We start from the raw sequence: 23611 nt of genomic DNA on the forward strand, positions 1-23611 counted from the left end.
TATTTATACGGAATACCTTTTACAATAATCACGGACCACAAACCATTAGAAGCAATCATAAATAATCCAAGACATCAAACCTCAATACGGCTACAGAGAATCTTGGTAAGGATTGTGGACTACGATTTCAAGGTAGAATACAGGCCGGGAAAGAGCAACATATCCGATTATACTTCAAGGCACCCGCTACCGCGTAAGGAGTGTACCAAGCAAGAGCTAAGCACAAGTAAGGAAGTAAAACAATATGTGAACTATATTCTCCAAAATGACGTGCCTATCTCGATTAGTATAGAGGAAATGAAGCAGGCTGTGAAAGAAGACCCAGCAATGAGAAAACTGTCGCAATGCATAAAAAGAGGACAAATGGTGAATACAGAGGATATCAGTGGATATAAAAACGTATTCCAGGAACTGGCATTGGTGGACGACCTGATCATGCGAGGTGAAAGAATGGTAGTCCCAGACAAGTTGCAGAAACGAATGATACAGATTGCCCACGAAGGACATCAAGGAGTAGTACGAACTAAACAAATGCTCCGTGCACACGTCTGGTTCCCGGGAATAGATGCAGCAGTGAAAAACTACACGGACAAGTGTTTGGGATGTCAAGCAACTACGCCATTGAATAACAGAGAGCCACTACAAATGACAGAACTACCAGATGGACCATGGGAAAAAGTCAGCATGGACTTCGCGGGACCCTTACCAAACAAAGATACGATATTGGTAATGTGGGATCAATATGCCAAATACCCAGTAGTCGAATTCGTCACCACAACATCGGCAGAAACAACAATACGTGCGCTGGAACGTATCTTCACTACATATGGTACTCCAAAAGAGATAAAGACAGATAATGGACCACCATTCAACTCGGGAAAATTTTCAGAATTTGCAAAAACGCTGGGTTTTAAACACCGGAAAGTTACTCCAAAATGGGCCGAGGCAAATGGTGATGTCGAAAGAATGATTCAAATCATAAAAAAAGTGCGAAGATAGCGAAAATAGAAGGAAAGAACATCCGACAGGAAATTCAAAAAACAATCAGAAGCTATCGAGACACGCCACATGGAAACACCGGAGAAACCCCCAACAAGTTGATCTTTGGGAGGGAACTGAATGGTCGTCTACCACCTCGAATGGCGAAGAAGACAGTATCTGACGCAACCATCCGACAAAGAGACGCAACTGCCAAACAAAAGTGCAAGGCCTATGCAGACAGCAGGAGACATACCAAAGCGATACACATCGAAGTGGGAGACAAAATACTTGTGGAGCAGGACAAAATTGACAGCTTAACCCCTCGTTATAATCCGGAACAGTTTGTGGTGATCGCAAGGAAAGGCTCGATGATAACAGCTCAATTGAAATGCGCTGAGGATGAAGAAAGCGACAATGAATGGCAACCATCATTAAGTAGGCAGATGCAACCTGATAGAGAAGAGAGAGAGCCGACGAGACAGAGGAGCCCACGACCAATGAGGAATAGAATATCGACAAAGCAAACAATATACAAGGATTTTCATACATAATAGACGGAAAAATATATAAGAGGGGAGGGATGTAGTGTCGTAGCAAATAACGATCCCTCAGTAACAAAATAGAACTAAATATGCGCATAATTAGGTACTCATGCGTACGAACAGAGACATATAAAAGGACAAATAATATATATATAAAAAAAAACGGAATACGGAGTCTTCGAGTAAACATTAATATTTTCGTTAGAAGTGTAATATATATCTAGAAACATAGGTGAATAAATATCGATACTAACACGATATCCTACACGAATCTTCTTCACTGTTCTACCCCCTATACCGTGTAGAGAAACTCTCGCTGTGCCCTTGAGTTTAAAGGTTGGGCACATGCAAATATCCCGTTTATGTTTCAGGTCGCACTGTAGGCGACGAACAAATGAGTGTCCCAGGACCAAAACTTTTGGGGGTACCATTGTGTATTCGTAGCTACTATCTATATGTATATCAATATATAAATATATAGAAAAACAAGTAGAACACTTCTGTAAATACCTTTCAACTTTAAAGGAGATCTGTCTTTCGCGATGTCACGCTTAAACTGATTGTTTATGGTTTGGGTATTCGGTCTTTGTTAGTTTTCGATTTGCTGCTGGCCATTGACCACCTTTCCCATATTGCGTGCCATCCATTACTTGTCGGTCTTTTAGATAGGACGCAAAGCCCATAATATAAGATTTTTAATTATCGTCGGCAAGGCGTATCCCCTTGGGGGAACACCTTGCCTTAATAGTCTATTTATAAAATCACATTACATAAATTTCTTATTTCCTTCGTAAATATTTTGTTTTATATTATACTGTACAATCATTCACATGATGGTTATAGTCGGTGCAAACACGCAGTTTGCTTGCAACTGCACATACCATTGTTGTTTTTGGAACTTAAAATTTATGCCAAGAGGATTTACTCGTTGTGATGTTTAATATTGGAGATAAGTTGTTTTTTTTAATTACATTGTACTACATTATATATTTACATATCTATAGAGTATATGTTTACTGTTTAAATATTCATTAAATCAGTATCATATTTAACATTTACATATAACCCAGTGGCACCAATAGGGCTAGTAACATGCTATGGAAGAAATGTTGCAAACACTTTTTAGAAACAGATTTTAAATGATTTTTCCATAGGTTTTCGCACTTTGTATACATGATAATGTTCGCTTAATTCTACTGTTTCTAAAACTTCAATATATATATATTATAGTACTATAAGGTATCATAAAGTACTACGAATTACTTATATAGTAAATAATCACCAAAACGTTTAGGAGGCCAACACTGCCTTCTTGGTTTAGGCGATAGCTATCCGTTTTGACGCGAAACTTCACAGTCACGACCGCTGGATTCGATCGATTTCTTCAACAACTGTTTCCGAGACAACGTGTCCGCGATGTTTTCTGGACCCGGAAGATACTTAACAGTAAAATCATAATTCTGCAATCTCAGAACCCACGTTTCGACTCGTGCAGAGGGCCTATGGGTTTTGGAATAAATCACTTCTAATGGTTTATGGTCTGTCAAAACCTCAAAGTGAATCCCGAACAAATACACATGAAAACGCTCACAAGCCCATACTATACTTAATGCTTCTTTCTGCGTCTGAGAATACCGCCTTTCCATGTCAGAAAGACATCTACTAGCATATGCCACAACCTTCATTACATTTTGTTGCTTTTGCACAAGCACTGCACCAAGACCAACAGGACTAGTATCTGAGATTATCGACGTTTCTGCATCTTTATCAAAAAAAGCCAATGAATCAGCGGTAGACATCGTATTCTTAAGCTCTTGAAACACCTTATTCTGTTCATTACCACAAACAAAAGGTGTAGTTGTCCTGGTTAACTTCCGCAGGGTTCAGCCGTTATAGCTAAATCTGGAATGAACAGACTACAGAAATTTACCAGACCAAGAAAACTCCGAACTTCAGAGGCTGTTTTCGGCTCCGTAGCATTCACCACAGCCCTGACTTTCTCCTCAGTGAGCCCAATTGTAGTGTATATGCCTTGTCTCTGATACGGATTGATACAGATTGATCTAGTCTTCATAAAATGTTTTATTCTCTGTTTTATTCTATGTTACAGCATCATCCAGCAAGCCAACAACGCTGCTAATTACGCATGCATATTTATACCTTACAGCCTAATTAAATATTCAATATATATATCACATAGACTACAAGATCTGGAGCTGAACGCCCATGGTCATTTAATTTACTTTATCCTTTTCACAAAGTTCATAATGAAAAACGGTTATGGTAGGATTCGAACCATCGATTTAACACTTCGGAGACCATTGTTTTCGCCACTAGACCACAAGGTCTTGTGCTGAACGGTTATGGTTATTTAATTTACTTTATCCTTTTCACGAAGTTCATAATGAAAAACGGTTATGGTAGGATTCGCACCATCGATTTAACACTTGGGAGACCATCGTCTTCGCCACTAGACCGCAAGGTCTTGTGCTGGATGACCCTGGTTATTTAGTCTACTCTATCCTTTCACGAAGTTCATAATAAAAAATAGTTTTGGCGGGATTCGAAACATCGATTTAACACTTGGGAGAAAATTGCCTTTGCCACAAGACCACAAGGTCTTGTGCTGAATGACCCTGGTTATTTAGTCTACTTTATCCTTTCACGAAGTTCATAATAAAAAATAGTTTTGGCAGGATTCGAAACATCGATTTAACACTTGGAAGAAAATTGCCTTAGCCACTTGACCACAAGTTCTTTGGGTGAACGGCTATGTTTATTTGATCTACTTTACTTTTTAACGAAGTTCATAATAAAAAAGGGTATGGTAGGATTCGAACCATCGATTTACCACTTGGGAGACCATCTCCCTCGCCACTAGACAGCAAGATCTTGTGCTGAACGGTAATGGTCATTTAATTTATTTTATCCTTTTAACGAAGTTCATAATGAAAACGGTTAAGGTAGGATTCGAACCATCGATTTAATACTTGGGAGACCATCGTCTTTGCCTCTAGACCGCAAGGTCTTGCGCTGGATGACCATGGTTATTTAGTTTACTTTATCCTTTCACGAAGCTCATAAAAAAAATGGTTATGGTAGGATTCGAACCATCGATTTACCACTTCTGAGACCATTGTCCTCGCCACTAGACTGCAAGATCTTGCGCTGGATAGCCATGGTTATTTAGTTTACTTTATCCTTTTACGAAGTTCATAATGAAAACGGTTATGGTACGATTCGAACCATCGATTTAACACTTGGGAGACCATCGCCCTCGCCTCTAGACCGCAAGGTCTTGTGCTGGATGAAAATGGTTATTTAGTTTACTTTACCCTTTCCACGAAGTTCATAATGAAAAACGGTTATGGTAGGATTCGAACCATCGATTTACCACTTGGGAGACCATCGCCCTCGCCACTAGACAGCAAGATCTTGGCTGAACGGTTATGGCTATTTAATTTACTTTATCCTTTTAACGAAGTTCATAATGAAAACGGTTATGGTAGGATTCGAACCATCGATTTAAGGCTTGGGAGACCATTATCTTCGCCTCTAGACTGCAAGGTCTTGTGTTGGATGACCATGGTTATTTAGTTTACTTTATCCTTTCACGAAGTTCATAATCAAAAAATGGTTTTGGCAGGATCCGAAACATCGATTTAACACTTGGGGGGAAATTTTCTTAGCCACTAGACCACAAGTTCTTCGGGGGAACGGCTATGTTTATTTGATCTACTTTATCGTTTTCACGAAGTTTATAATGAAATGGTTATGGTAGGGTTCGAACCATCGATTTAACACTTGGGAGACCATTGTTTTCGCCACTAGACCACCAGATCTTGTGCTGGATGACCCTGGTTATTTAGTCTACTTTATCCTTTCACGAAGTTCATAAAAAAATAGTTTTGGCGGGATTCGAAACATCGATTTAACACTTGGGAGAAAATTGTCTTTGCCACAAGACCACAAGTTCTTCGGGTGAACGGCTATGTTTATTTGATCTATTTTACCGTTCTTACGAAGTTCATAATGAAAAACGGTTATGGTAGGATTCGAACCATCGATTTGCCACTTATAAGACCATTGTCCTCGCCACTAGACGCAAGATCTTGTGCTGGATAGCCATGGTTATTTAGTTTACTTTACCCTTTCCACGAAGTTCATAATGAAAACGGTTATGGTAGGATTCGAACCATCGATTTACCACTTGGGAGACCATCGTCTTCGCCACTAGACAGCAAGTCTTGTGCTGGATGACCCTGGTTATTTAGTCTACTTTATCCTTTCACGAAGTTCATAAAAAATAGTTTTAGCATGGATTCGAAACATCGATTTAAGACTTGGGAGACCATCATCTTCGCCTCTAGACTGCAAGGTCTTGTGCTGGATGACCATGGTTATTTAGTTTACTTTATCCTTTCACGAAGTTCATAACAAAAAATGGTTTTGGCAGGATCCGAAACATCGATTTAACACTTAGGGGAAAATTTTCTTAGCCACTAGACCACCAGTTCTTCGGGGGAACGGCTATGTTTATTTGATCTACTTTATCGTTTTCACGAAGTTCATAATGAGAAAAGGTTAAGGTAGGGTTCGAACCATCGATTTAACACTTGGGAGACCATTTTTCGCCACTAGACCACCAGATCTTGTGCTGGATGACCCTGGTTATTTAGTCTACTTTATCCTTTCACGAAGTTCATAATAAAAATAGTTTTAGCATGGATTCGAAACATCGATTTAAGACTTGGGAGACCATCATCTTCGTCTCTAGACTGCAAGGTCTTGTGCTGGATGACCATGGTTATTTAGTTTACTTTATCCTTTCACGAAGTTCATAACAAAAAATGGTTTTGGCAGGATCCGAAACATCGATTTAACACTTGGGGGAAAATTTTCTTGGCCACTAGACCACCAGTTCTTCGGGGGAACGGCTATGTTTATTTGATCTACTTTATCGTTTTCACGAAGTTCATAATGAAAAGGTTAAGGTAGGTTCGAACCATCGATTTAACACTTGGGAGACCATTGTTTTCGCCACTAGACCACCAGATCTTGTGCTGGATGACCTTGGTTATTTAGTCTACTTTATCCTTTCACGAAGTTCATAATAAAAATAGTTTTAGCATGGATTCGAAACATCGATTTACCACTTAAGAGACATGTCTTAACCATATACTGCAAGGTCTGTGCTGAACGGTTTTGGTTATTTAATTTATTTATTTATATTTTTCACGAAGTTCATAATGAAAACGGTTATGGTAGGATTCGAGCCATTATTTAACACTTGGAGACCATCGTCTTCGCCACTAGACCACAAGTCTTGTACTTGACGGCCATGGTAATTTAGTTTACTTTACCCTTTTACGAAGTTCATAATAAAAAATGGTTTGGCAGGATTCGAAACATCGATTTACACTTAAAAGACAGTTTATTAGCCATTAGACGCAAGGTCTTGTGCTGAACGGCGATGGTTATTTAATTTACTTATTCTTTCACGAAGTTCATAATGAAAAAGTCATCGCTGGATTCAACCATCGATTTACTACTTGGGAGACGATTGTCTTCGCCAGTAGCTGCAAGATCTTTGCTGAGCGGTTATGGTTATTTAATTTGCTTTATCCTTTTCACGAAGTTCATAATGAAAAAAGGTTATGGTAGGATTCGAATCATCGATTTAACACTTGGGAGACATTGACTTCACTGCATGAAAAACCGCGTATTCACAGGTGAATACGTGCGAATATGAGTTCGAATATGGTCCATATTCACACATTCACAGATATTCACTGTGAATATCCTCGGAATATTGGGGTATTCCGATGTGAATACCTGTGAATAAAACACACCGCGTATTCTGACCTAGAATACCTTCGAATACTCTGTGAATATTTTTCAAGACCTAGTATCACACTTCGCATAGAAAATGTGATGTACGCATGAATACGGGATAATCAACGAGTTATATGTGTAAATATTGCAGGAAATGCGTTATATACCACGGAATAGGCAAAGGTTGTTTCAGTTCAATCCGGTGTCAACTGTTATCCAGCATTTCTTCTCATCACGGTCACAATTAAATTGCACTTGATTTGTTTAGGCGACAGACAATAAAGACAATAAATGTTACCAAACGCACGATGATTTTATTTGACTAATTTTTTTGCTGCCGCAGGGATGTCGAGTATCGTATATCCTCAGTCGATGAGCGCTGAGTAGCCTCGTAAGTCGTAAAAAAGCTGTATAAAAAGAGAAATATCCATCAATTTCTTTAATTACCTGTGTAAAAGAAGTCATATATAAAAAAATACTTTTATTTTTGCTTGGATACGTAAACACATGGGTAGAAAGTTGATGATTCTGTATGACTGTATCGTCAAAAGCATCCGTAATATATACAGTTCAGTGTTGGGAAATCGTAGGAAATTTCCTTTGGGAAATTTCCTCTTCGACATGTTAGTGACAATTTTTGCGCCAAGGAATTGCGGCGAAATTGCGAATAAATGGCGAAATTCGGACGTAACAATAACAAATAAATGTCTTTATATGATTCCTCGCAAAAGTTGTCCAGTTCCCTTTGTTTACAAAACGATAACATGGCACAAATGTCAATTGGTTCAACCAGGGCGCTTATATATAAATGCGTTTTCAACAGAAGTTCAAGCTGTTCAACTTTGAATTGTTAAAGATGTTCGCGATCCCAAAAAATTCTTGTGGCGGCGCAAAATCAGGTAAGTTATTTAATAATAACAAGAGTTATGTCATACTATAGTCCTGAAACAACACAACACAACAACAATAGTGCGAGGCCAACGCTTTTACGGCTGGGCTCATCACTTTTTTTGTTTTTATTAATATAATAAGATTACGATTTATTATGTAGCTAATTTGTACACAGCTAACTGTACCTGCTTGTAAATAAATAAATTGTATGATGGTTTAATTGGTTTTCATCAATCCTACCTCCATCACACACTAATTATAGTAGGTACAAATGTTTGCCATTTCAAAGCCATACTCAATACAAACAAATTTAAAAGTTTGCCAATACTGAAAAGGACATTACTTTCTTACCTACCACAAATATTCAGAAAGCTGCTGTAATCATAACTTAACATAACATAACCCTTAGATAGACGTTTCAAGATGCATTGAAATGAGGTGCATTGGTGCATTTCATGAGGGATTTTTATATTTTAGGCAAAATTTATATATTATAGATATATTGTTATATAATTGTCACAGAATAGCTAATGATGATTGCCAAAAGATTGAAATCTTAACAATCAGCTGCCCAAAGACAGAAATCTTAAACAGCTTAGAAATCAAAGCCAGACTGTTTTTTAGTTATATAATACATATTTTTAACAAAATAATGGCCTATATTTTCCTTTTAGCATATATGAATTATATTACACTAATATTACCACAGAATAGCTATTGAACTGGTTGCCAAAAGATAGGAATCTTAACAACCAGCTGCCCAAAACGAAATCTTAACAGCTTAGAAGTTCATGCGTAGACTGTTTTTTAAGTGAAGCCTTTTAACATGCCCTCATCATAATTATAACTGAGACTTTTACTGATTTGTTGCAATTACTTTTCCGTACATAAATTATAATCACAATACTTAAAGAATATACCATTAAAGTGTAGATGAGTTTACTACAGCTTCTCGATGTTTGCATACTGGAGTAGCTATGTGTATATACAGCTTTAAGTTCATGGAAGAATTTGTTTCCATTTTTACCCTAATGATTAGCTTCCAAATTATATGAATGGTGTGTACATTGTACATTGTACATATACATTCTCCTAGGAATATTATAATTTCATTACACTGCATAAATTCTATGCACAACATAAAAACAAATGGCCATGCATGCAACATCAGCTTTTACCATTATCATTAACCTTTCGGATAATAATCTATATAGCTTAAGAAAGTTTGCTATGTATTTTGTTCAATAATTGCTTTAAGGTGGTTTTAATTGTTTTTAGCCATCAGGGGTTGCAAGATTGAGAAAATTCCCAAAAGAGTTGGCCTTAACTTTGCTAAAGATGAAGAGGATTTTTCACCCAGTGAAAGAAGTTCCTGATTCATTATCTGCTCACTATAGTTTTAATATCTACCAGTGAAAAACATCACTTGCTTTGCTCAACAATTTACTATTAAGTATAATTTCTGACATACTCCAGGAGCAATGTTCATATATACTAAAACAACATTGCTTATAAATTAACAATCAGCTGATGAAAGATTGAAAATCATAACAGCTTAGTAGAAGTTCATGATAGGCTGTTTTTGCTACATATTTTGAACAATTTGTGATGTTCCAATAATATTTTATAAAATGTGAAATGTTGTAACCCATCACATGTACATTATCTGTTAAGGACTGTATAAAATTTAAATAATTGACTGAAATCTTAGTATTGCATTTGATCAACCTTGATAAAACACATTAACTGTGATAACCTACCATTGCAATGTGTATGACTGCTATGCAAATTAACATGGCAACCTAAAGATTATGCATGTTTGTTCATATTGATATTTTCCTTAATGGACAGACTTGAGGGACAATAAATGCCTAAACATTCGCACAGGCTGCGAACGCATAACCCATTAACCTCTTATCACCAGGTAATTTGTTAATAAAATGTTGAGATTACTCCCAACATGGTCATAGGGTATAGTCTATAGGCCGGCTATTGAATTCAACTGCACGATATAGTCACTCACCGAAGAGTCCCTTACGCACAAACAGTATATGCGTTTTCGGTTTTGAACAATAAAAAATCCTTGAAATACGGTTAATATTCGTATCATTTACACGTATTAGCGAACATAAGGTGCTGTGGAAATCGCGCCATGCAATCTCATTTCTATTCGGCATTTTCTCATCAGACTTCGTGGGAATCGTAGCATACAAATACTCGCCGGCATGCTCTTTAACTGCGACCAGAGTTTCCAGACTTTACCAAGCCCTTGGCATCCTTCACTCTCTTCCCTTATTTATAAGCGCCAAAAAGATTTCTTACAGCCACAAACGCACGATCTCCTCGTTCAATGTTTATTAAACTCGAAAGCGCGCTTTTGGTTTTGCGCCAAATTATTTATAAAATTCCACTTCAATTTTTCAGCATTCAAAATAAAGTTTAAAAATGTCAGCTGATGAATTTATTTTGTGGAAACACGGATTAAGTGAGAAGTGAGATATTCCAAGTGTGAATATTGGTCAGAATACGCGGCATATTCACGCGGTTTCACACTTAGAATACTGAAGAATACGATGCCGTATTCACACTAATATTCCATGTCGGCATACGCTTGCAATATGTGTTTTATTCACACCCGTATTCACATGTGAATACCTTGGAATACGGCGTTTTTCATGCAGTGTTAGCCACTAGAATGCAAGATCTTGTGCTGAACAGCCATGGTTATTTAATTTACTTTATTCCTTTCACGAAGTTCATAATGAAAAACAGTTATGGTAGGATTCGAACCATCGATTTACCACTTGGGAGACCATCCTCCTCGCCACTCGACTACAAGGTCTTGTGCTGGATGGCCATGGTTATTTAGTTTACTTTCTCCTTTTACGAAGTTCATAATAAAAAAAAATGGTTTTTGCAGGATTCGAAACATCGATTTAACACTTGGGAGACCATTGTCTTCGCCACTAGGCCACAAGGTCTTGTGCTGCACGGTTATGGTTATTTAATTTACTTTATCCTTTTCACGAAGTTCATAATGAAAAACGGTTATGGTAGGATTCGTCCCATCGATTTAACACTTGGGAGACCATCGTCTTCACCACTAGACCACAAGGTCTTGTGCTGGTTGACCCTGGTTATTTAGTCTACTTTATCCTTTCACGAAGTTCATATAAAAATAGTTTGGCGGGATTCGAAACATCGATTTAACACTTGGGAGAAAATTGTCTTTGCCACAAGACCACAAGTTCTTGTGAACGGCTATGTTATTTGATCTATTTTACCGTTCTCACGAAGTTCATAATGAAAAACGGTTATGGTAGGATTCGAACCATCGATTTACCACTTATGAGACATTGTCCTCGCCACTAGACGCAAGATCTTGTGCTGGATGGCCATGGTTATTTAGTTTACTTTATCCTTTTACGAAGTTCATAATGAAAACGGTTATGGTAGGATTCGAACCATCGATTTAACACTTGGGAGACCATCGTCTTCGCCACTAGACCGCAAGGTCTTGTGCTGGATGACCCTGGTTATTTAGTCTACTTTATCCTTTCACGAAGTTCATAATAAAAAATAGTTTTGGCGGGATTCGAAACATCGATTTAACACTTGGGAGAAAATTGTCTTTGCCACAAGACCACAAGTTCTTGGGGTGAACGGCTATGTTTATTTGATCTATTTTACCGTTCGTACGAAGTTCATAATGAAAAACGGTTATGGTAGGATTCGAACCATCGATTTACCACTTATGAGACCATTGTCCTCGCCACTAGACGCAAGATCTTGTGCTGGATGGCCATGGTTATTTAGCTTACTTTATCCTTTTACGAAGTTCATAATGAAAACGGTTATGGTAGGATTCGAACCATCGATTTAACACTTGGGAGACCATCGTCTTCGCCACTAGACCGCAAGGTCTTGTGCTGGATGACCCTGGTTATTTAGTCTACTTTATGCTTTCACGAAGTTCATAATAAAAAATAATTTTGGCGGGATTCGAAACATCGATTTAACACTTGGGAGAAAATTGTCTTTGCCACAAGACCACAAGTTCTTCGGGTGAACGGCTATGTTTATTTGATCTATTTTACCGTTCTTACGAAGTTCATAATGAAAAACGGTTATGGTAGGATTCGAACAATCGATTTAACACTTGGGAGAAAATCGTCTTCGCCACTAGGCCACAAAGTCTTGTGCTGCACGGTTATGGTTATTTAATTTACTTTATCCTTTTCACGAAGTTCATAATGAAAAACGGTTATGGTAGGATTCGTCCTATCGATTTAACACTTGGGAGACCATCGTCTTCGCCACTAGACCGTAAGGTCTTGTGCTGGATGACCCTGGTTATTTAGTCTGCTTTATCCTTTCACAAAGTTCATAATAAAAAATAGTTTTGGCAGGATTCGAAACATCGATTTAACATGCACTTGGGAGAAAATTGTCTTAGCCACCAGACCACAAGTTCTTTGCGTGAACGGCTATGTTTATTTGATCTACTTTATCGCTTTCACGAAATTCGTAATGAAAAAAGGTTATGGTAGGATTCGAACCATCGATTTAACAGTTGGGAGACCATCGCCTTCGCCACTAGACCAAAAGGTCTTTTGCTGGATGGCTATGGTTATTTAGTTTATTTTACCCTTTGTACGAAGTTCATAATGAAAAACGGTTGTGGTAGGATTCGAACCATCGATTTACCACTTCTGAGACCATTGTCCTCGCCACTAGACTGCAAGATCTTTTGCTGGATGGCCATGGTTATTTAGTTTACTTTATCCTTTTACGAAGTTCACAATAAAAAATAGTTTTGGCAGGATTCCAAACATCGATTTAAAACTTTGGAGAAAATTGTCTTGGCCACTAGACCACAAGTTCTTCGGGGAACGGCTATGTTTATTTGATCTACTTTATCGTTTTCACGAAGATCATAATGAAAAAACGGTTATGGTAGGATTCGAACCATCGATTTAACACATGGGAGACCATCGTCTTCGCCACTAGACCAAAAGGTCTTGTGCTGGATGCCCATGGTTATTTAGTTTACTTCATTCTTTTCATGAAGTTCATAATAAAAAATGGTTTTGGCAGGATTCGAAACATCGATTTACTACTTAGGAGACAGTTGTCTTAGCCACTAGTCTGCAAGGTCTTGTGCTGAACGGCCATGGTTATTTAGTTTACTTTATTCTTTTCACGAAGTTCATAATGAAAAAAGGTCATGGCAGGATTCGAACCATCGATTTAACACTTGGGAGACAATTGCATTAGCCACTAGACTACAAGATCTTATGGGAATGGCCATGGTTATTTAATTACTGTATTTCTTTTGACGAAGTTTATAATGAAAATCGGTTATGGTAGGATTCGAACCATCGATTTACCGCATGGGAGACAATTGTCTTCTCCAATCGACTACAAGTACTTGTGCTGAACGGCCATGTTCATTTAATTTACTTTATCCTTTTCACAGATTTATAATGAAACACGGTTATGGTAGGATTCGAGCAATCGATTTGCCACTTGGGAGACCATTTCAGTTTGACAACCTTCAATCCAGCTGTTTTTGTAGCATTCTAGTAAAATTTTGTATGTTCCTTCACAGGCAGCTAGTGATCTAGAATAAAAATAACCAATGATTCAATATTTTGTCCACCACCACCCAAGGTGTGTGTACATAGCTTTTACTAGTAAACAACTCTAATATGTCTTTCCCTGAACAAGTAAAGTTGTCGGGTTTAAATAGAATAAACACACTTACAATGATTTCACAACTTCTTCTTCTTCTCGTTCCCGTTTGCTTCTATCCGATTCGTTAAACAAGTTTTTAAAAAATTCTCTAAAGCTGATAACGTGATGTTATCATTGAATCACCATCTTTTGGTGTATGGAAATGAATATTGTGTTTTCGTACTGCTTAATTCACGACCAATATGTCGGTTGGTCGGCAGCTCTATATATTTTTTATGATATTTATTTCATCTAACGAGTTTCGTACATCTCGACCAATTAATATGGCATTTAAGAGTACTAATTGCACGGATTTGGATGGATTGGCTGCGGATGGCATAACCTTGAGTATTTGTGGAGATATTGCTTTTCGATGTCGGGTCAACATACAACGAGTTGGTTTTGAATCTAAATACAAAGTCTCATTTGCGATTGCTAAAGAAACGAAACATGGATTTGTTAGTCTAGTCCTGTGTACGAAGCCTTCAAGCAGGATCTAACAATGTGTGTGGATGTTTCGCCTAATCCTGGTCCTCAATCTTTTGATAATAATCAGTCGGATGAGATGTCTCAACATCGAAAGCAGTTACGTTTGATGAACACGTTTCGACCCGCTAATAATCCTGAGGAGCTTAGTTCAATGCTTGGGCAGTTGAATCTACAGAAAGGTTGGTTGTTCCATATGACCTATAGGAATATTTGCTATAATACCTACTTCGCAAACACCACCGCCACACTATACAATCACTATCATCCTGCAAATCATCAGGAAGCTATCCCTGTTAGAATCACGGACCGTGTCCCAAAGCCTGTAAATATATATGGCAGAAATTTATTAGAGAATCAATCTCATCAATATTCCTTTATCAGGCATTGCCAACACTCCTGATACAGCTGTTACTCAGCTTTGTTCTTTTGGTCTTCTCAACTGACGGTCTATTCGGAACAAAGCGAATTTAGTCAAAGACTATGTGGTTGAGAATGAATTTGATATATTTGCGATTACAGAAACCTGGCTTCACCCTGACAAATTTGATCATATATCTTTTGGGAATTTCACCCCGAAGGGCTACTCCTTTAACAATATCTCGAGACAACAAGGTAGAGGGGGAGGCATTGGTATACTATACAACAACACTTTAAAAGTCAAGCTGGACTCGGCGAAAATGTTCTCACATTAAGTCTTTCGAAGTGATGGGTATGCAAATCAATGTGTCATCTCAAATTCTAAATATAATCGTATTATATCGACCTCCATGTAGACGATAAGTCGGAATTAACAACAAAAAAAATTCTCAATCTTGTTGATTCTTTTAATCTGGAACAACGTGTACAACAACCAACACACTTTGCTGGTCACACGTTAGACCTTATCTTGTCTCGCCATGAGGAAAATATTGTTCAATCTATTGACGTTCATGATCCATCTATATCTGACCATTACACGGTTACATATGAACTCAATTTTAAAAAACCATTGTTTCAGAGAAGGGTCGTGGAGTCACGTAAAATTAAAGCAATCAATATGGACTCGTTCCTTAATGAAATTAGGCTATCTCCGATTAACACTGGGAACACGGCTGATATAAGTGCGAAAGTCAACCAATACAACTCGGAGCTGCCCAAAATTCTGGATCATCATGCACCACTTATTTCCAGAGAGATAATTATTCGTCCAGCTGCACCTTGGTACACTGAACAAATTAAAAACGAAAAACGTATCAGAAGGAAACTCGAGCGGGTATGGCGTAAGTCAAGACAATCCTGTGATCGTCTAAAATACAGTCAGCAATGTCGCCGTGTCAGTGAGCTATTATAGGAAAGTCGTACTCGTTATTATTCTGAAATTGTTAGAGATAATGGGAGTGACCAAAAGAAATTATTTAAAACCGTTGGAAAGTTACTACATTATACCCCTGATTCTCAATATCCTGTGTGCCAATCTGATGAGAATCTAGCTAACAATTTTATGACTTTCTTTGAGGACAAAATTAAAAATATATGAAGATCTAACGGAATCCACTTAGCTAAATAAAATGTCGTTGTTTGCAGCTAAATGAAATGTCGTTGTTTGCAGTAATCCTCAGTTATTCTCCTGGTTTCTCATCGTTCCCAGTCTCTTCATCCTTACTGCGAAAACTGGTTTGAAAATATTAAAGATTTGGTGGAGAAATACTTCAAGTGTGTGGTCTTCTTTTTTTCTTTATATTTTGTTATGTAAAAATGTAATATTTTGGTATGTTGATTTTTGTTTAAGTTCGTGGTGTATTTCTATGTAGCCTCAGTCTTATCCTAATGGGAATTTTTTTTAGATGTGAAGAGAGGACGGCCAACCGAATTAAAGCTCTAAATGTGCTTTGTAACATATTAGGAACGTTATCTCCACTATATGAGGTATAAAATTTTAGTACTTTGAATAAATTTTAGTCCATTTTTCTAGACATTAGCGATATTATGAATCTTTTTCTAGTTTTATAACTCCTTGTTTTTTACAGGAAGAAATACTTGAGAATTCAGTGTTGCCACATTTAGACCACATTGTCAAAGATCGGGATATTTCTGTGCGGATCCGAGCTGTCCAGCTTCTGGTCGATGTTATTGAATCCTCTGATTCACCGAAAGTTTGCGATGTTTTGCATATAATCGAGAAGGTACTCAATACAATCATTTTCAGACGGTTTCATTTCTCCACTCCAATTTCCCTCTTCATTCGTGATGAGCTGATACTGTACTTCAATAGAAAACTCTTTCTTATCAGTGAAAGCTTCCTGACCTGAACCTAACTATATATCCGCAAATTGGATCGTTTTACACGGGGGTCGTGAATGCAAACGCATCAGTGAAGTAAAAGGATATATATTTCATTTATCAATTCCAGATTGCCACTGTCCAGTTGATCCTCTCAAGCGATACGTTAAGCCGTCATGTAAAGAACATGTAAGGTAATTATAGAGACTGCAAGGTATATGTAGGAACATCTAGAGACATAAAATTACATCTAATCACTGTAATTTGTCTTTGTTGCTGCAGCCTCAGGATGAAACAGCATAGAAAGACATCAAGGAGGCTGTATTAGGATTAGTACGCTTGTTCAAGGTAATGAAGGACATGCAGAGATTGTCCACACATATTCGTTCATTGTGATGAAGTTATTTTCGTGAACAAAAATAAGTGTAATTTAATGCCACACTTGCTTCTCTTTCAGTAATTTCATTCTATTTTTGCAGATGAAATTGTTTCGTAAACCTCAAGAACGAGCCGAACGAATATTCAATATATTAGTGTACCACATAAAAACTCATTATGACAATGGCTATCGGACGTATAGTGCATCGGAAATACGGCTTTCAAGGCAAATTCAATTTTATTTCTCGCGATTTTTCTATGATGTCTCACATTGTGTTTTCTTAAAGATTCTTCAATGTTTCCTCAGTCTGCGAGCTGACAACGTCTAGGCCTTGTGCAAGACAAAAGTAGAAAAGTTTAATTCACTTCGTATTTTGTTTGTTCTGAAAGAAAATGTTGGTTAATGACGATAGTGCCACGTATGTCAGGTATTCTGCTTCCAAAATCCTTTTCTTGTTTGCGTAATACATTCTCATTTTTGTTTTAGTTCTGCAGAAGATAAGACAAACGGGATTGTTTCACTGCCTTACAGCGAGGCGATGAATGTTATTCTTGTGTGCTTACAACAGGTAAACTTTTCTATCATAATATATCATCTGGCATTAAGTTTCGATTGAAGTTCAACTTTCTTCATTTTCTAGGAATTGGAATGGGAGGTGTTGGATGTTGTTCTGAGGAACTTTCCAGAGGCACTGCAAGATAAAAACTTGATACTTTCTGGAAAGCAATATTTACGTTCAATATCTACAGTCTTCTCTAAAATGGGAAGGGAAGTGAAGTTGTGTACTTTCACACCAAAATCATGAACTAAAAATTTTACTTTGCATTCAGGTTTCAAATTACGATTTTCTTCCTGGATTATTTCGTGTTCCTAACGATATGCGCCGACCTCATTTGTACGCTAGAATTTTTCCAGTACGGTTCTTATCAATCAGTTTTTTGCATATATCATAATATCTTACCATAATATACCAAAACCATACCATACCATAACCATACCATCTATCATATAATCATATCATATAATCATATCATATAATCATATCATATAATCATATCATATAATCATATCATACCATAACTAACCTAAATCATACCATACGATAACCATATCTTACCATAATAATATCACACCATACCATACCATAACGAAATCATACCATACTATAACCATGCATATCATACCATAATTATATCACACCATACCATAACCAATTTATACCATAATTATATCATACCATACTAATGATTTAATTGGATATTTTATTGTAACACGTGCAGGTAACAACGGAGCTGTGTACGTACCAAATTTTTATTGGTCAAGATGAACAGGTAAGAATCTGCGGGACTTTATTTTCAGCGGTTGTCTGTTCTTGCTTAAACTTTGTTGTATATTTCGTCTAGTGTTGTCTAATGCGTACTTGGTTTCTCATTTCGCGACGTTAAGCGTATCTTGTCTCACCGTATGTATGTTAGAAATGCCTTCAGTTATGGCAAGGTATGGCTACTTAAAATAGTCTGGAATTTGAGACGTTTTTTATGTCCATTAGCACTTTGTAAGAATGAAGTTGATTTAAGTAGTTGCAGCGTTTTAGAAGTTTATTTCTTTGGAGATATTTGAAATCGTGCCTTGATAATGTGCTCAGTGAATTTACAGAAACGTTTTTCAATAAACTCCAGCCTAAACGTAACGTCTCTTGTGATGCGAGATACTCCTTCACAAATATATGATTTTTTAAGTAATAATTACTAAATTTTCTGTCCTTAGACTGCTCCCACAATATCTGGAAAAGTTTACTAAACTTTCGCCAACGTCTCAAGTTGCCATACCACTGCTAGAATTTCCCTCTGGTATGTTTCTTGAAGTTACGTAAATTATGAAATCTGTTACAAAATATCAATGTACCCCCTAAAGAGAGCTAGGTTGTGTAAACACACAATCGTATTCGGCGAAAAGTTGGTAACATTCTTTTCAATCGTTTAAATCGCATTGTAACAGCTTTGTGCTTTTACAAAACTTCACAGCGATCCAGTTGAAACAAGTCTTTGGAATATGTTTGCCTTACACAGAATCATCGAAGTTGGCTCAACGCGATAACATCTGAAACTTTTTATTATTGGTTTTGTCAAAATGATTAAAATATAAACGAACTGATATGTTTCACCTTAGATACTCTCAATACACTGTAGCCTTGCTGATAATGTCATTTCATCCTGGTTTGTCAACTGTCGCTATTGTTAAGAAAACAATTCGTGCCATTTATTACGAAAGTAAGTCCACATCATTCTATTGCCAGGGGGATTGCTTGCTGAATTTTCAATAGATATATTTGCAAGAGCGACCAAGTTTTAATATTCTTCTAGTGAAAGCTCTTAGGAACGTATTTGTCATTTCCAGGCTTCTTCAACTGATAGAAAAACTCGTGCAGATGATTCTAGCCAGGTGCCAAACACAAAATTCGATACCAAAGCATCTGACCTTCTTACCCGCGATTTAAAGCCCACTGGTACCGTAGGCTCAGTACAGAAATCTTGTGACTCAAACATCTTGTGACGACCAGCGGTGGGAAAGACTGAGATTTATGAAAGTTTAATTCCAAAACAACTCTTTGGTAAGGTCAACGATGGGTCAAACCTGTTCAATGTTTCGGTTGGGCATTCCGTTGGCGGAATGTCAAATTGATATTGTTGTATTTCAGATGATTTATCGGCCGAACTCATTAAAGAAGGAGCCAGAAAACGCCTTGAAACTACAACAGAACTTCTTAGCAAGAGCACAGACAGCGTACATTGATTGTAGATCTTGTCAAAGATCGCCTCGCATCATGTAAGAAGATGAGGAAACTAATATTGAAGATACCCGGGATGATGTTGAAATGAAGAAAACCGAACTCAAGGAGTCAGGTTTGTAATGTTAAAACAATCGGCCATTGTTCGCGCATTTACGAAATGAACAAATTATCTGCCAACATTTTAGACAGCGCAGAACAAAAGATGCTGCTTACAGAACACGGCAATCTTCACCCTCGTCGATTTTATTACAAGATTCCGGTCAAAAGTTGAATCTTGGTTCGGCATTTGTTCAACGAACTCGATATTTGAGTCGTAGTCCGAGATATGGACCAAGCGCTTTTATGGTAAGAATTTCTCTTCAAACTCGCTTTGCATGAAATTTATTTGGTGCAAGAACATTCACTATCATACCTTATATTGCTACTAACATGACTGGCAGGGGAGCAGAAAAGAAAGAGATCTTTGATTTAGACTAGCTTTTTCATTTTACAATCGTTTCAGATTGATGTCGTACCAGATTCCAAAGACACTGTTTTACACAAGGAAGAAACTGAAGGCAAGAAATTACCTTTGCAATATGGAGGAAATATATATATAATATGACTATATTTACCTTTTTTTCTTTCACAGGGAACAGTCAAGGCTTATTAACTCGTGAAGAGTTTCAAAAGGTAGCAATTTTAAGATCACGAATCATCATCGTGCATTAATCTCAACATCTGTTTAATTTTAGCCTGTTCCTGGTAAATCCCTTCTGGATGCAAGTCCTTTGAAAACTTTTTTGAGTTAAGACGAGGATAAACTTAATGAATCCGTAAGTCAAGTAATAATAATGATAAATTGGTCTTATACGGATTATTAAATACTGAGCATTATAAACCGGTAAACTCAGAAACCGGTAATCTCAATTTTGCACTTCGAATTACGTAATTTAATCCTTGTGGTTGAAGGTGAGGACTTGCAACGTTACTTATTTATTACAGGGTGACGATAGCGTGGGGAATTCAGGGGTCGGTAGACTTAGGGAAAGACACTCGTAATATAATAGATTTTACAAAATATATCCTTAGGTTTTCCTATGAGTTACAATAAAACCTTTACAATTGTTCATTGATGAGCTCAGAATGTTTCGTTATCACGTGGCCTATGCACGACTCTTAATGGTTACTGTTAATCTGTTGTAACCACCTGCTGTACTGGTACGATTATTATCACATTTTGTTTGAGCTTTACATACCCGGGGAAAACACTCAGCCACGTCGAGGTTATTAGCTAATTCCAACAGCTTGTCGTAGTATTCATTGTGGAATAAATCTACAGAGGCACGTAGTTTTGCCATTTCATCCTTTAAAAGATTAATCTGTTTTATTGATTGCGCAATATCGATTTTTTTTCTTCTTTAATTGGACCGTCAATGACAAAGTATGATCCAGAACATGTTGGGTGATAATGAGAGCAGCCATAAATTCAAATTTCTCCACGTTGCGAAAATGAGACTGTGCGTCACTAGCTAATCTAGGAAATGGCCCTTCCTGCGATCCTCCAAACTGCATAAAATTGAGTGTTTCATAGATAACTTTGAATGCATCCAAACAACCATCGCGGGATCTTATTCGTTCTACCCATCGTGTCGTGGAAGGCTTTGCGAGCTTGTTACGTGTTAAACCAAACTCTTTCATCTTTTTACTTAGATACTGTGAGCGGATAGGGAAACTGATAAAAAAGCTGGCGATATTTTGTGCCTGACTCAAAATATTTTCACTGGAAGAATTGAACACGCTTTGGCAACAATAAGGTTTAAACGATGACTGGAGTAATGAACATGCAACGCCTTCGGGTTTTTCTCTAATATTCTCCCAGAAATACCTTTTACCTGGCTGGACACAGCACTAGCACCGTCATATCCCTGGCCTCGACAATTTTGAAGGGAAGCCCGACATCTTGAAGTGTACTTTGACTAATGAACGGAATCAAATCCAAAGGCGAAACAGTTCGGTATACAAATGAAAATGTTCTTGAATCATGTAAAACTTCAAATTTATTCAAGGTATATTATATAATTAATAATGCATAATATATTTTCGAAATATTATAAATTTGAACTTAAAATCAGTGTCTACCGTCTACTTTTTTGCATATTATAAAAGTAGCAAGCAAATTCTAATGACCATAAACCCGGCATTATTTTAGAATTCGAAATTTTGACAGGATATAATTTTGTAGTTTTGATAGTTTATACACCCCAACAGCCAAACAATTTTATGATACTTATCCCTATATTGATCATTAAACCCTATAGAATGTATTAAATTATCCAGAAAGTATAAGCTTGGAGTTATCATTAAAAAGTGCCTTGCACCAGGTGAACTATATTTATTCAAATCTATTTACTAATTATTGTATTTTACTAATTTTGTATTTACTAATTATTGTATTTACTAATTATTGTATTTTACTAATTTTGTATATACTCATGTGTATGTTATAGTGATAATAATATAACAATAGAGTTGATGTTTGCGGTCATAAATGTGTTTTTGGCCCGACTTCGAACTCATTTTAGCCCGAGCGTAGCGAGGGTTAAAATGTGTTCCGCGAGGAGGGCCAAAAACACATTTATGCCCGCGAACATCAACTCTATTACTATAATATATAATAAACTATAAACTATTATTACTATAATATATGTTCAACATCGTCAGCCTTCATCCCCTTAGCTCAGTAAGTCATGCGACATTCCATGTCAGTTCCAGTAATTGTTCATCTCAGACCTTGAAAGAAAAAAAACAAACATTCCAAACACTCCAAACACTCCAAACACTCCATGTCTTCTGACCTGGATTCAAGATTTTAAATATACCGTTTGGTTAAGACTTGTGTATTATAGTATATCATAGTTTTAAAACTTCTTTTTCTGTCAGATATTTTCAATAATTAGCTATCGAGACCATCCTCAGTTCTTCTGGCTGGAATACACAAGCGGTCAGCTGAGAAATTACTCGTCTTCCGACAGGTAGTTTAAAAAAGCAGATTTTGTATGAAGCTATATAAAATATTTCTTGTTCTGAATGTTTGTATTTCACTCAATCTAGGGATATATCATTGGCTGGTTAGCTACACGGGGTTAGAGGCAGTGGAAATGGAGATGTTTGTGTAAAAACGACCCCAACGAAGAGACGGTACTGTACGCTTTTTCATAGATGATTGAGCGAAAATTATGGTCAAAATTTTCCTGATGAAAATCTCGCACTGCTATGATTGCCGTAAATACGAACCCTCATTTCATTCTCCTCCTGACGTATGGGATCTCATATAACACACAAACAATTACACTTCTCGTCAGGTATTCCTATTAGTCAGTCCAATACATCACATACAGCAAAAGAAGAATTGTTTTTTTAAGATGATATATTTTTCAAGGTTATCGTTGGGGTCCATTGTATAACGTTGTTGACGAAGAAGTAGAAAGCAGTCATTTAAAATTCCTCGCTGCGTCTCCAGGTGAAATATTTCTCTTTTTATTTCACTTTAAATTTTTGAAATATCTCCAAAAGCTTATATTGTCTTATTACTGGTTCCTTAATGGAAATTTAACCGAAGATGTGTAGAGATTTAACTGCAATATTTCCTACAGCGGTCTACTTCATGCAGTCACCCAAGACGTAAGTTGACAATTTCTTATTTTGTACTTTTCTGCAGACAAAATC

At 37.0% G+C, this 23611-nt stretch overlaps 1 protein-coding gene and 2 long non-coding RNA genes across 3 annotated transcripts; all 3 read left to right on the forward strand.

Moving 5' to 3' along the window:
- The first annotated feature begins 297 nt into the window (after window positions 1-297).
- LOC114542949 (uncharacterized protein K02A2.6-like) lies at window positions 298-999 on the forward strand. The gene has a single exon (XM_028562280.1). The coding sequence runs from the start codon at window positions 298-300 to the stop codon at window positions 997-999; it is 702 nt and encodes a 233-aa protein (XP_028418081.1).
- Window positions 1000-21680: 20681 nt separating this feature from the next.
- On the forward strand, window positions 21681-22863 carry LOC114542952. The gene is made up of 3 exons (XR_003689815.1): window positions 21681-21951; window positions 22204-22266; window positions 22826-22863. It is a non-coding gene; the product is annotated as an uncharacterized LOC114542952 (long non-coding RNA).
- A 5-nt stretch (window positions 22864-22868) lies between these two features.
- On the forward strand, window positions 22869-23366 carry LOC114542953. The gene is made up of 3 exons (XR_003689816.1): window positions 22869-22917; window positions 22997-23083; window positions 23325-23366. It is a non-coding gene; the product is annotated as an uncharacterized LOC114542953 (long non-coding RNA).
- The last annotated feature ends 245 nt before the right edge of the window (window positions 23367-23611 follow it).

The sequence above is a fragment of the Dendronephthya gigantea genome, unplaced genomic scaffold, assembly GCF_004324835.1.
Source record: "Dendronephthya gigantea isolate DGI-Jeju-01 unplaced genomic scaffold, DenGig_1.0 000414F, whole genome shotgun sequence".
NCBI classification, from domain to species: domain Eukaryota; kingdom Metazoa; phylum Cnidaria; class Anthozoa; order Malacalcyonacea; family Nephtheidae; genus Dendronephthya; species Dendronephthya gigantea.

Excerpts from the sequence above, each read along its gene's own strand:
- LOC114542949 (XM_028562280.1), top strand. The coding sequence starts at position 298 with ATGAAGCAGGCTGTGAAAGAAGACCCAGCAATGAGAAAACTGTCGCAA.